Raw genomic sequence first — 15042 nt, forward strand, 5'->3', positions numbered from 1 at the left:
ATGACTTGGATGAGAGTATTAAGCTGGAAAAAATAATAGAGTCTTGTTCCACATCAATCTGGACAAGGTGGGATAGGGACTGAATAGAATATATAGGTGCCCAATCCGCATGTCCATCTTGAGAACTTTGAAGTGTTGGAGGCAATAGGGGGCGGGCATTTCCCAGAGTCTTGTTTGAACAGGAGTGCCTCTGACTTTTGGTAAGAATATAAAAGGGATGTTGGAGTTGGGAAACCTTGGGAAGCCAAGATTAAAAGTCTGTAACAAACAGGGGAGACAAAGAGTACCCCGGCCTCTGGAAGAGGTGTGGAGGAGGCAGGTGTGTTCCAGAAAGAAACCACCAGAAAGCTCACCGTGCTGCAGAGATATCTCTTCCTGGGACCCAAAGGACAGGAATGTGAGGATTTGTGTATGGTTGGAAGGGTAGGCCTGCGTGAGGGTGGAGGATGGCTGCCAAGGGACCCTCGGTTTTCTCTATGAGAGTCTGGCCTAAACATGTAAAGGATAGGGCTGCCACCCCAGACCTTGTAACTCCCCTCCCTTGGATGGAAATAGAATGTGCTAATCTGTGTTTGATCCCACACTGTCCCCATGTCCTGCTGCTCAGCTTTCAATCAGGAACTATGAATATAACCATTTGTCAATCTGGGCCTCAGCTTCACACAGTTTCCAGCTACATGTATCTTTTCCTGTTATCTAGACCCAGCCTCAACTTGGTGGCTCCACCGGGGTCCTTTTGGATTCCCATCAGCCCCTCATCCTTACCAGGCGCTGGGGTCCTGTCGACCCTACTGCCCCCTCCTCAACCTGAGGCTAAACTGCTGTGCACAGGAGGGCATTCCTTCTTTTCTTCCTTCCCCGCCCCCCACGTCTAGGGCTCCTCTGAGCCCACTGCTACTCTCTCCTGAGTTGAGTCCAGCCCAAGCAGGGGCCACAGTAGCAGCCGTGTTCTCCTTATGGTGTCCAGGTTTCCTGTGCTGTGGCTTAGAGCTGAGACCTGGTGGACTGGGAACAATGGCAGGTTCCAGGAGTGGCCCTCTTCTGGTTGGCTCACTTCTGAGGACATGGCTTTTGTACTTACCTTCCGGTGTTGCTCCTTGTTCAAGCTTTTCAGTTTTGCTCTGGAGACTGAGCATTGCTTTGAACCCCAGCCACCGCACCGGCACTTTGCCAAATTGCCGCCAGGCATTCTCTGGAGGTAGATCTGTCCCTGGATTCCTGGCAAGGGCAACGTCCTGTATATGCCAATCTCTTGGTGTTACTCCTGTTGTACTTGGTCTCTGGATTGAGCCACAGCCTAGAAAGGCTCTCCATTGGTGAGACCTTTACCTGACCTGGGCTCTCTGTACCTTGTACCTGGAATAGCCTGGTTGTCCGGGAGACCCGGCTCCTGCAGGAACATCAGTCCCACAGCCAGGCCTCAAGCTCTAGTGATGTTGCTTTATACTCTTACCAGCTGTCCCCTTCTCCCTACTCTAGCATTGCTGATCCAGTAGCACAGAAGCCACTGCGCGTGGGCACATGTGCTCATTGCAGTCCAGAGGTAGCTGGGATGTCCTGAGAAGGCACTAGTTGTCTCCTATTCACTGCCGAGTAGGGAAGTATGATTTAACAAACTTCCTGCACAGCTCTCAGGCCTCTCATCTTTTCCAAAGTAGGCAGAGAGCTCACTATACTAGTATGTGGCAAATGTGTGTCTAAGAAGCATTCTGCAGTGGGAGGGCTTCATGCAGGAGGGGATGCATGGAGTTGCAAGGCTAGGTGTGCAGTGGGCAACCTGTCTCACCATGGCCTCCTCTCTGGCAGTGACCCGCCATAATCACCTCAAGGACTTCATGCTGGTGGTGTCGATCGTTATTGGTGTGGGTGGCTGCTGGTTTGCCTACATCCAAAACCGTTACTCAAAGGAGCACATGAAGAAGATGATGAAGGATCTGGAGGGGTTACACAGAGCTGAGCAGAGTCTGCATGACCTTCAGGAAAGGTAAGGCCCTGCCCCTTCCCCACAGCCCTGATGCTGCCAGCTCTTGGGAGCCTCCTGTTTCCACCAGGGTTGTGGGCTGTCTCGCCCCCAAGATCATGCTGGCGTCACCTCCCAGGCTGTGCCATACTTCCCAAAACTGCATTGGGAGCGTAGGCTCCTGACATTACAGTTGCACAGGCAAACATTCCTCCCCAGGGCAGAAGCTTATTTCTGTCTTTCCTCCCTCTGAGTCTCAGAGGGAGAAATGTGTAGCTGTCAGAGATCTAGAGCCTCCCTGGGTGGATGGCTTGTCGGTTCTAGCCTTCTCACTGCCCCTGGACTGTTATCTTTCCCATAGAAATAGACATAATTACCTGTTCTTCATTGTTCGCCGAAGAAACCTCCCAAATCTGTCTTTCTGATACCTTTAGTTCTTGAAAGATGGTAGGGAGGTCCTGGTAGTTAAGGTTGAATGTATATAGAGTGAGGCCAGATCCCTGGCACCATAAGACTCTCATGGAGCAGTTTTAGAAAGATGCAAAAGTCAGGAGGGAGTCAACGCAGGTAATTGGTTTTTTGCTTTGTTTTGTTTTTGAGAAGAGGAGGGACCTACTTCAGGACTCTTTTTTAGAAAATTATTTTGGCAGCCTCAGGATTCCCATTGAGAAGTCTTTGCAGGAATCCATGTAAAAGGAAATGACATTTGGCCCTTTTCTGTTACTTTTTAATGATAGCTACTATTTTCTTTGGAGGGTGGGCAAAGGATTTCTTATGAGCTAGGTATTGTTAAGTACTTAAATGCATTGTTATTTTTTTAAATCACCACAACCATGTTAGGTAGGTACTATTACTATTTTAGAGTTGAAGAAATGAGGGCTCAGAGAGGATGAGTGCTTTGTTTGGGTCACATATCAGTAAGTATGAGCCAGGAATTTTGACACTTACAGGTGCTGCCTCAGTAAAGGTGGCCCTATCACATTCATTTCCACTGGCTGGGTTTCTCGGAGATAAGTGAAGTTTTATCTCTGAACTGATTTCTGGCTACTTTTCTGGGCCCCTTGTTCCTGGGCCCTTTGCCAGCTAGGGGCTAAATGCTGCTATCTGGGCAGCCCCCATTCTTCATTTCTCTGAAAAGCATGTACTGTTTTCGTTGCGAAGCCAAAGAATCTAGGCAGGAGACATTCCAAGTTTGAGGATAAAACTAAGCTCCCAGTTCTCCCTGCTCCCCAAGGCCTCCAGAGCTTAATGACCACTGTGGCCCTTAGAGAAATGACTGCATGCACACACATTGACACATGTGCACACACATATTCTCCTCTGATAGTGTCCAGAGCCCACATGCCGCCTTGTCCCTCCTTCCTTTCACAGGCCTGCACTGCCAGCCACCACAGAGCTTTTCTTTTTTTTTCCAGAGTTCCTGATACTTTGGGTGAATAAATGTAATGCTACATGTGCATTCCAGGTAGGATTTCACTGGGTTTCAAGAAAATTCTTTGAGGCAAGGATTTTGATTCCCATTTAGGATTGAAGAAACAGGCCTGGTACAGGGAACAGACTTGTCCCTGGTACAGGGAACAGATTAGTCACACAGCTGCTTAGAGTCAGGGCTTGCGGTCAGGTAGCCGAATTTTCTTACTTGTAATGCTAACTGACTGCTGCTTTCAAGATGCTCAGTCTTCTGTGGAGGAGATGGAGTGGGGTGAGGCTTGACTGTACACGTATTTGCTCATGTCTGCACCCAGTAGTATTTATTGATCTTCATCTCTGCTAGATCCTGTTAGGACTATAAAAGTGGGTCAGTTTTGATTCTACTTTAAAGGAGTTCCCTACTATCTGGGCAAGGCAGACAGATCATAGGCTTTTCTGAAGAGGCTGCTTTCAGAGAGGATTATATTCAGTGAAGAAATGAATCCCCAGTGGTGTAATTTCAGGCAGTTGGGTCACGGAAGAATACAATAAAGAGGGTGTTCAGCAAGGGAAGCTGATGGGGGCAGGAAATGGCGCCTCTGATTTGTTTTGAGCCTTGCCTGTAGTGCCACCTAGTGTGTGTCTTGAGGAGGCTGAACTGCCTTTCTCTCCAGGGACAAAGCGGACTGCCATTTGTCAGCAGGAGGCTTGCAGCCTAGTCCTTTTCTGCTTGTCCCACCACATCTCTTGAGGTTTCAGCCACTGACAGATCTGGACTTGAATTGGCAGTTTTTATTTTTATTAAAAAATTTTTTTAAATTTTATTTTTGAGAGCAAGAGAGACAGAGCATGAGCAAGGGAGGGCAGAGAGAGAGGGAGACACAGAATCTGAAGCAGGCTCCAGGCTCAGAGCTTGTCCGTGCAGAGCCTGATGTGGGGCTTGAACTCACAAACTGCGAGATCATGACCTGAGCTGAAGTCGGACACTCAACCGACCGAGCAACCAAGGCGCTTCATGGACGTGACTTGGCAGTTTTTAGAGGCTGAGTTCTGTCTCTGCCTCTTCTGTTTCACCTACTTAATTAGCTCAGTGGTCAGTACTCTCTTCTGAGGTCCCCTTTTGTTCTGTAGCTTTATCCTTCTGTATCTCAGGTCTAAGCTATATATCACTGTCTTCTTCATCATCCTTTACCCTCCTACCCTGGTCTCCTGTGACTTGGTGTTTCTTACTCAGATAGGAAGGCCCAACAATGACTAAGTCCTTCGCTTCTTCCAGAGGGATTAGCGAACTCTTACTCTTTCTCCTGGGTCTAGTTACCTTCCCTGACTCCTTTCAGGCAGAGTTGGTCACTCCATCCTTTGGGCTCATCCAACACCTTGTATGTCTCTCTGTTGTAGAACTTATCACACTGTGTTTAGGTATCTGTTTATTTGTCTATATTGGACTAGATCATGAGCTCCTAATTGGCAGGGACCAATTTCTCATTCATCTCCATGTATCTAGGACTTAGTGCAAGGCTTGGCATTCAGCAGACACTTGAAAGTATGTGTTGAATGAATGGATGAATAAATGAATGGATTAATATAGATATGTGGAGGAAGGAAGGAGGCTGGGTTGGATGGCTGGAAGGTTTTGTCAGTGAACAGAGGGAATGTGTAGGTGGGTACAAAGGTATATTTTCATTATAACTGAGCCTTTGAGATCTTACCTACCATGGAAGATACTTAGAAAGGAAAGTCAGGCCTGGGGGCAGCAGGGGCCCTCCCCAGACCCTTTGTTATGAATTTCGTTTTCTGCACTTCTGGGAACAGGTACTCAGGACTCTATGAGGTGCTTCTCAATGGTTCCTTTCTCATCTTCCCTAAATACCCCCAGGATCCCCACCCCAGTCGCATCTCAGCCATTGTGCCTTCTCTGGATCTTTGGGCTAGCTTGCAGGGCGTTCTGCATTTATTGAGCCTTCCAGATACCTGAGGATATGGGGAATGACTGTGGGGTTTGGAGTCCTACAGATTGGAATTCTAGTCTCTGTTCTACCTGCAATGACTTCCCTTTTCTAAGTCTTAAATCCATACCTGTCCTAGGCTGATAATGATGCATCATATCATTATCTGCAGGGAGGACACATGGAAATACCCTGTAAGCTAGTAGTTGTTAGGATCTTACTATGTGAGATCCCTCAGAGGAAGGATTCAGATACCCAGGAACCTAGCATGATTACTGGCAGCAAAATGATAAGAAATATGGTAATCACTGTGGTTTCTTTTGGCCCTGAGCTAACTCAGAGCCAGTCAACAGAGTAGGGAGAATATATTCTGAGTGCCAGAGCCCTCATTTTCCTCTTTGATGCTGTGACTCGTGGCGTGTTGGCTGGCACCCCTTGCCTGGCCTTCTCCAGCTCCCTGCATCGCTCCCCAGGCTGCACAAGGCCCAAGAGGAGCACCGCACAGTGGAGGTGGAGAAGGTACATCTGGAGAAGAAGCTGCGTGATGAGATCAACCTTGCCAAGCAGGAAGCCCAGCGGCTGAAGGAGCTGCGGGAGGGTACTGAGAATGAGCGGAGCCGCCAAAAATACGCAGAGGAGGAGTTGGAGCAGGTAGGAGAGTGTACTGTTTCCTGGACACCCTGGGGTGGGGGTGGGAAAAGTGCAGGGCCAAAAGCCTGGCTGGAATGCTTCATGTGCGAGGACTTTGAAATATGCCTCAAAGAATATCTTTAGGAGTTACTAGACTCTTACCAATAATAGTGGAAAAGTTGTAAAAAAAAAAAAAAAAAAGGTCACTGTGATTTTCAAAGACTAGGGGATAACAGGTGATAACAGTTATTTTGTTCCCTTTTTATTGAACTATTACATAAAGTGTACCAATCATAAATATACAGCTGGAAAGCTTTCCTATAAGCATGTACCTGTATAACCAGCATCCAGATAAAGATAAAGAGTATCTTTTAAGCACCCTAGAAGGCTCACTTTTGCTTCTCTCTGCCTTCTGTCAATATTCCACCAAAAGGTAACTATGGTCATGATCTGTAAACCGGATTTGTTTTGCTTGATTTTGAACTTCATATAAATGGCGTTATATGGTATTTTTCTTCGTGTTTGGTTTCTTTTACTCAGCATTATGTCTGTGAGAGTCATCCATGTTACTGTGGGTAGTGGTAGTTGGTTTATTTGCATTGCTAAGTAATTATTCATTGCAGGAGTGTTCTTTAAATTATTTATCCATTCTTCTGTTGGTAGACATTTGAGTTGTTTGCAGTTCTTTTTCTTTTCCTTTTATGAATAACACTGCTATGGACCTCCTGCATATTCTCTTAGCATAAACACTTATTTCTGTTGGATATATAATAGGGAATTTATAAATTTAGCTGTATTAGAAACCTCTAGTTTTCCAAAATGGTTGGACCAGTCCATATTAGCGCCAGCAATGTGTGAGAGTTCTGGTTGAGCTACAACCTTGGTATTTTTAGGTTTTTTAATTGTATACATTCTGGGATCTAGAGGTATTTCATTGTGATTTTAATATTCATTTTCCTAATGGCTAATAATAATAAATACCTTTTGATAAATTTATTGACCATTTTATTTGGGAATCTCTTCTCATTTTAAAAATTGTGTTACTTGTCTTCTTCTTAGTTGATTTGTAGGAGTTCTTTATATATTCTGGATGTAAGTCTTCCTGTATATATATATACATATAACACAAATCTTTTCCCTGTCTGTAGCTTGTTTTGCTCTCTTAATATTGCTTTTAATGAACAGAAAGCCTTGATTTTAATGAAGTCCAATTTAATCATTTTTTTTAAGTGGTTGGTACTTTTTGTGGCCTCTTTAAGAAATCTTTCCCGATCCCCAAGATATTTTTGTAAATTTTCTTATAGAAGTGTTCTTGTTTTACTTTTCACGTTTAGGTTTGTGGTTTATTTCAAATTAGTTTTTGTCTATATGAGGTAGGAAGTCAAGGTTCTTTTTTTTTTTTTTCAAGTAGATAATTCTGTTCTGTAGTCTGTCTGTCCCTAAAGCACATTGTCTTCTACTAAGTCTCAATATCAGTAGTAAGTTCTCCAGCTTTGTTCTTCAAAATGGCCTTGGCTGTTCTAGGTTCTTTGCATTTCCATAATTAAGCTTGTCATTCTACCACTTCTCCCTACTCCCCCTGCTCCCACAAAAGCCTTGCTGGGATTTTTATTGGTTTTATATTGAATCTATAGATTAATGTTGGGGAAAATTGACATTTTAACAAAATGATTCTTACAATCCGTGAGCATTGTTTATCTTGTCTCCTATTTAGGTCTTTTAAAATTTCTCCCAGCAATGTTTTGTAGTTTTCAGTGTAGAAGTCTTGCACTTTAAAAAAAATTTTTTTAGGGGTACCTGGGTGGTTCAGTTGGTTAAGAGTCTGACTGTTGATCTCAGTTCAGGTTTTGATCTCAGGGTGTGAGTTCAAGCCCCGCGTGTTGGTTCCACGCTGGGTGTGAAGCCTACTGCTCTTATTTTTCTAGCTTTTTAAAAATTTTTATTTTTTCAGATTTTATTTTTAAGCAATCCGTATACCCAACATGGGGCTCAAAACTCACAACCCCCAGGTCAAGAGTCGCGTGCTCCACTGACTGAGCCAGTCAGGTGCCCCTTATTTTTCTAGCTTCTTGAGGTGGAAGATTAGGTTATTGATTTTAAACCTTTAATATTTTCCAACAGAGGCATTTAGAACTATAAATTTACAGCTCAGCACTGCTTTAGCTGCTGCATTCACTAAGTTCTGGTATTTCATATTTTCATTATCATTCAGTTGAAAAGATTTTTTAATTTCTATCGCAATATTTTGGGGGGGTGCTCATGGTTGTTTAGGACAAGTGTGTTGATTAATTTTCAAACACTTGGGGACTTTTCCAGTGATTTTTCTCATTGATTTCTAATTTAATTTCACTGTGGTCAGAGAACATATGCTGTATATTTTCAGTTCTTTCAAATGTGTTGAGACTTGGTTTATGTAAACAGACCAAACAATACAATGGAAAGGTGAAGAGTGTCAGATTGGATAAAAAAACAAAACCCAGCTATCTGCTGTTTACAAGAGATATAAAATGGGTAAAAGTAAAAGGATGAGAAAAGATATATAATACAAACGCAAAGCAAAATAAAACAGGAGTAGTTATATTACTATCAGACAAAATAGGCTTTAGAGCAAGAAGTATTACTAGAGACAAAAATGGACATTTCATCATGATAAATGTGTGAATCCAACAGTAACATAACAACACTTAATTTGTATACATCTAATAATATAGCTTAAAAATATATAAAACAATGAGGCACCTGGGTGGCTCAGTTAAGCATCTTTCAGTGTAGGTCATGATCTCACACACAGTTCGTGCATTCAAGCCCTGCATTGGCCTCTGTGCAGTCAGCTCAGAGCCTGGAGCCTGCTTTGGATTCTGTGTCTCCCTTTCTCTCTGCCCTTCTCCTCACGCTCTGTCTGTCTGTCTCTCTCTCTCTCAAAAATAAATAAACATTAAAAAAAATTTTAAAAATATATATATAAAGCAAGAGCTGAAGGAACTAAAAGTTTAATAGACAAATTTATGGTCAAAGTTAGAGATTTTAAAACACCTCTGTCAAAAATAAGAAGCCAAAAGTATCAGTAAGGATGTGAAAAATGTAAACATGATTAATCAATTTGACCTTATCAACATATATAGAGCATTCTGCCTGACAACTGCAGAATACACATTTTGTTTCATGTCTACGTATTCCTTCTGTTCCAATCTCTCCTCTCCTTCTGGGAATCCAGTATTTATGTAAGACCTTTTACCTGGATTCCACTTGTCTCTTATGCTTAGTTGTGTCTTTTTTTTTCTCTTCGTGCTTTGGTTTCATTATTTTCTGTGGATTCATCTCTGAGTTTTCTAATCCTATATTCTGCTGTGAATATTGTGCTGTTTTGTTCAACCCATCCAGTGGAATCCTACTCTCAGATAATGTATTTTTCAGTTCTAGAATGCCTGTGTTACTCTTTTATAGATTCCGGTTTCCTGCCCAGAATTTCCATGTTTCCATTTATTGTGTCCATCTCTGTATTTTCTTCACTCATAGTTGAAGTCCTTTTCTGGTGCCTCTCACATTTGGATCACTTATGAGACTGCCTATTTTTCCTCTTGATTATTGGTTATATTTTCCTGCCTCTTCTCATGTCTAGTCATTTATTTTTATTAAATAGTGGACAGTGTGTATAAAAAATAATAGAGGCTCCAGATGATTTTATCTTCCATCAAATAGAGGCTCCTCCCTTCTTCTGTTAGGTATGTAGGGTGAGGATCTAATCACCTCAAGCCAATCAGAAATTGAGCCATGTTGGAGCTGGGTTGTAGTTTTAGAAAGACTTGGTCTAGCACTCGTTTGTCCCTGTTTCTCAGGCATGTTCCTTCCTTTTTCTTGAGAGCTTGTGGATTTCTTTCTCCTGAGCCCTGAAAGACTATGAGAGATTCATTTCTGCCACTTGGAGGATTTTAACTTAGCTCTTTGGCCTCCTGCTCCTCATAGCTTCAAAATTTTGCAGCTGTCTCGAGGGGAGGACCAGGAGTATGTGTGAAGCAGGTCCCTTCCTTCCTACAATGTTTTGTCCCCTAAGTATTATGAAATTATGGGAGATTTTATTACACCCTTTGACCTAGCTATGTGTTCTCCTGCACAGCCCCAGAACTGAGTAAATGCTCAATGAAGAAAACTGGATGTATGTTTCCAATCTCAATTTCCAATCTGTCATACCAGTACTGTACTACCAACAAAAGCTGGGCTGGTTTCTCTAGGCTCCAGTGGAGTCCCCACTGCCCTGGGCCATGCCCAATTATCAGCTCTCACCCAGAACCATCCAATGGCTCCAAGGAAGAAAATGGCTGACAATTATCAACTCATCTTAGGCTTTTTCCCCTCTTTGGATTTTCAGTTCATCTAGTCCAGTGATTCTCAGACTTTTTGATCTCAGAACCCTTTGACTCTTAAAAATTATTTAGGACCTCAAAGAACATTAAAAAAAATTTTTTTTAAGGTTTATTTTTGAGAGGTGGGGGAGGGGCAGAGAGAGACAGAGACACAGAATCTGAAGCAGGCGCCAGGCTCTGAGCTATCAGCACAGAGCCCGATGTGGGGCTGAACCCACGAACCATGAGATCCTGACCTGAGCTGAAGTCAGAGGCTTTAACCGACTGAGCCCACAGGCGCCCCATCAAAGAACATTTTTAAAGGGGAAGTCTGTTGCTGTTTACCCTGTTAGAAGTTAAAACTGAGAAAATTAAAAGAGTATTTATTAATTCAGGGGTGCCTTGCTGGCTCAGTCAGAAGAGCATGCAACTCTTGATCTTGGGGTCATGAGTTCAAGCCCCACATCGGGGGTAGAGATTACTTAAAAAAAAAATCTTAAGGGGTGCCTGGGTGGCTCAATCGGTTAAGCGTCTGCCTTCAGCTCAGGTCATGGGCTGATCTGACAGTCAGGTCAGATCTCACAGTTCATGGGTTGAAGCCTTGCATAGGGCTCTGTGCTGACAGCTCACAGCCTGGAACCTGCTTCAGATTCTGTGTCTCCCTCTCTCTCTGACCCTCCCCCATTCATGCTCTGTCTCAAAAATAGATAAACGTTAAAAAAAAAAAAAGACTGCATTTTTCAAAATAAAAATAATTTAATGAGAAGTGAGTTTTTTTTTTTTTTTTTACAGTTTTGCAAATTCTTTTAATGTCAGGCTTAATAGACTGCTGATTCTTATATTAGTGTCTATATTCAATCTGTTATGATATTACTTATCATATAGCCTCTGGAGAAATCTACAGTTCAGTTGTGAGTGAAAGGGAGTGAAAAAGGTAAATAATGTCTTAGTACAATTATGAAAATAGTTTGATCTCACAGATGCTCTGAAAGGATGCACTCAAGGATTCCTGGATCATACTGGAAAAATTGTAGACGTAGTCTTTATAGCTCTCTGATGACTTTGAAAATTTTTCATAATTATAATAATTTGTCTTTCAAGAATTTTGTAATTTTTGTAGCTTAGACAGCTTTCCCCAGATGCTGTGTTGGATCAGAATTATTCTTCTGGCATGACCTACTGCATCCTATGGGGAAGTGGAAGTCAGGGGTAACAAAGCACGTGGTCAGTGGTTATTAACTTTGCTGCATAGTAGAAGCTATGTAGTAGAACTTGCAGAACATGAGAAAGTATTGATACCTAGGCCAGCGCCCCAGATCTGTGAAATCAGAATCTGGGTTTGGGTCCAGATACCAGTATTTTTGAAGTGTGATTCCCCAGGTGATTCCAGCGTGTCGCAGGTTGAGAACCACAGCCATAGAATAAAAGAATACTGTGACTTGCCCCCCAGCTCTATCTCCTTCAGGCATTTATTCCTTGTGTGTGGCAGGATGGGTCTGTCTCTGTCTCCTTGCCTCCCATCCTCCCCACCCCGCCCCCACTTCCTTTTCCCTATTTTGTAAGTATTTCTCCTGTTAAACCATTTTGAGCCTGTTAGACCAGCCTTTCCCAACTGTCCCACTGCCCTCCCTTTCCTCTTTTTTCTTTTTCTCTCCATTCTCCCTTGCTCTTAGCGTATCCCATTCCTTTCTCTCCCTTCAAGGTAGAACTTGATAATACATTTTCACACTTGGTATATTAGACTCTAAGGCATCTGTTCTCCATTTTAAATCTACAAAGCCAGGAGTGGGCTAAGTTATAGTTTCTTTTTCCACTTTTTCAAAGACCGAAAACCAAGTGGGGATTTGTCCTCTCATTGGCTCTCTATGGAATAAAGGTGTTCTGTCCTTAGCTAAGGCCCTCCCAGTCTATCTCAGGCCACGGAGAGAACCTCAGGCCTGCTCTGGGATACTTGCCCCATTGGCAAGTTGGGAATAATACAACTGCCTCTCAATCCGTTTTCTCTGGGATTCTGACCAGCTAAAGGTCAGTGTCTAGGTGGGGAAATTGGGGGTCACTTCTACTGTAGACTGGGTGAGATAGCAAGGGATCCAGTGTGTATAATGTCTGCATGCAATCTCAGACCTTCCATGTTTAGTGCTTCCATGTTTCAGCTTCATTGGATGCTCCTTGCTGAGAAGTCAGTGAGATCTCTGCTTACACATTGCTTCTCTCATGTCTTGGCCTCTTTCGGCAATGCCCATGTTCAAAGTAAGTGTGCTGGTTTGTAGAGGGTGCCCTTCAAAGCCTACCTGCCCTGCTCAATGGGAGAATCATAGACAAAACCTCGGGACTACAGGACACTTTGGAGAGCATTGAGGCTATCCCTTTCTGGAATAGCGATCATTTTTTTTTTTTTTCAACGTTTATTTATTTTTGGGACAGAGAGAGACAGAGCACGAACGGGGGAGGGGCAGAGAGAGAGGGAGACACAGAATCGGAAACAGGCTCCAGGCTCTGAGCCATCAGCCCAGAGCCCGACGCGGGGCTCGAACTCACGGACTGCGAGATCGTGACCTGGCTGAAGTCGGATGCTTAACCGACTGCGCCACCCAGGCGTCCCTAGAATAGCGATCATTTTTAAGGGCTCTCTGACCTGAGCTGTTCACAAAACTCCTCCCGAGATCACCCCTTTACTGTGGTTTGGATTTGCAAGGGAGAAAGTCTTTCCTCACACTAAATTGAGATCTGCTATTGAAAGCACAGGGTCACAGGGCCAGGAGCCGGAATCAGAGTTTTGGATTCCCAGTCAAGTGCTTTTTCTGCCACATGGTGATGTCTTGAGGTCTGAGCATAGACCCCCACCTCTCAGAAAGAAGGTGGCTCACTGAGCTGACCTGAGCCTCAAGAGAGCAGGGAGGATTATGGAGATTGGCTGCAGGCCAGGAGAGGCAGCTAATGTGTGGGTACACAATGCTCTAGTCTGGCAGCAAAAAAAAAAAAAAAAAAAAAAAATCTCAATTTGAGATCTGGTTGACACTACTGACTGTGTGACCTTGAGTAGATTACTTTCCTTCTCTGAGTTTGCCTCCTTGTAATATATAAAACACAGAATAATCCTTGCCCTTTCTGCCTCTCGAGAGGGCTGGAAGCTCATACGAGATAGCAGATAAGAACTCAGAATTCTGTGCTATCAGAGGCATCGGAGAGGGTCATGGCAGCAGTAATGGCTCACATCCTCTTGGCTGCACAGGTTCGGGAGGCCCTGAGGAAAGCAGAGAAGGAACTGGAATCACACAGCTCATGGTATGCTCCAGAGGCCCTTCAGAAGTGGCTGCAGCTGACCCACGAGGTGGAGGTGCAGTACTATAACATCAAGAAGCAAAATGCTGAGAAGCAGCTGCTGGTGGCCAAGGAAGGGGTGAGACCTGCCTTCCCACCACTCTCTTCTCTCCTCCTTGCCCCCTCCCCTCACCTGCCCTTCTTCCTCCTCTCTACCTCTCCTTATCCCTCCTGTTGGACAAAGAGATATCCTGGTGCTGGGTTCTGTTTCTTTTCCTGAAAAATAGTTCCTGATGATGTCCTCAAGTTTCTGGAGGAGGGGCTGAGGGCATGGGTGTACTCCCACCTGCCTTCTGGAAAGATGAAGCAAGTGGAGGCAGGTAGAGGGAAAACTCTGCCAGCCCCAGCCCGCTATGGGGCAGAACCCTTCTGGGTCTGGGGGACTGTCAGGGGATCCCACTGCTTCTCTCTTTGCCTTCATTTTCTTTCCTCCCCCGCTGTTGTCCTTCCCCCTGCCTTCCTTTCCCTTCTTCTCTTCCTTTCTCTCATGCAGCCTAAGCTGTGCTAGGAGGAGGAGGACCCAGCCACTGAAAGGCATTTCTCATTGTCCCACCTCTAATCCCTGCTCTGTTTAAGCTGGGGATCTCATTTTTGCAGGCTGAGAAGATAAAAAAGAAGAGAAACACACTCTTTGGCACCTTCCACGTGGCCCACAGCTCTTCCCTGGATGATGTGGATCACAAAATCCTCACTGCGAAGTAAGTAGCACCTGATGCCCAGCTCTGGCGGTGTCCACCCCATCCTCGGAGTTGGAGGGTGTGTGGAGTCTGCAACCCCAGTTCTGCTTCTTCACTGGTAGAGGGACAGCTCTGGGGTCCTGCCCCAGCCTTTATCCAGCTCCCACCTTGCTCTTGAATTTATGATTTAACTATGTTTCTTATTTGCACGTATTCCCCCAACCTGTTCCTCTAGGAAGCCTCGTTCCTACCGGGGCTCCCACCCGCCCATGGCTTCAATTCTCTTCCATGTGCTCCAGGCAAGCTCTGAGTGAGGTGACGGCAGCACTGAGGGAGCGCCTGCACCGCTGGCAGCAGATTGAGATCCTCTGTGGCTTCCAGATTGTCAACAATCCTGGCATCCACTCCCTGGTGGCTGCTCTCAACATAGACCCCAGCTGGATGGGCAGCACGCGCCCCAACCCTGCCCACTTCATCATGACCGACGACGTGGATGACATGGATGAGGAGATTGTGTCACCCTTGTCCATGCAATGTAGGTGACCTCTTGGGTGGGGGTGAGGGAAGGAGCCTTTGATGCACCGGTTGAGAAGTGGTTGGCCACTGCTGTGCCTAGAACAGCATATGGGGCGGAGACCAAGGAAGGTAGTTGAGCTCAGGGCCTTGGTTCATAAAGCACAGTTCATGTCAGGATATTCCTCCACAGTTGTGCTCTTGGTGTTGTTTCCATGCTCTATGCTCTGTCTGCCCCTCTGGGT

The 15042-nt window shown here is 44.6% G+C and overlaps 1 protein-coding gene across 3 annotated transcripts in view; it reads left to right on the forward strand.

The window, feature by feature from the left end:
• Positions 1 to 15042, forward strand: part of STIM1 (stromal interaction molecule 1) — a 185341-nt gene that overhangs the window by 160666 nt on the left and 9633 nt on the right. For all 3 annotated transcript variants that reach the window (XM_047877643.1, XM_047877644.1, XM_047877645.1), the window contains 5 exons: positions 1807 to 1984; positions 5790 to 5967; positions 13519 to 13686; positions 14205 to 14305; positions 14584 to 14819. In XM_047877643.1, the coding sequence (XP_047733599.1) occupies positions 1807 to 1984; positions 5790 to 5967; positions 13519 to 13686; positions 14205 to 14305; positions 14584 to 14819 (861 nt within the window). The remainder of the gene's footprint in view (positions 1 to 1806; positions 1985 to 5789; positions 5968 to 13518; positions 13687 to 14204; positions 14306 to 14583; positions 14820 to 15042) is intronic.

Source organism: Prionailurus viverrinus, chromosome D1 (assembly GCF_022837055.1).
Source record: "Prionailurus viverrinus isolate Anna chromosome D1, UM_Priviv_1.0, whole genome shotgun sequence".
NCBI lineage: Eukaryota > Metazoa > Chordata > Mammalia > Carnivora > Felidae > Prionailurus > Prionailurus viverrinus.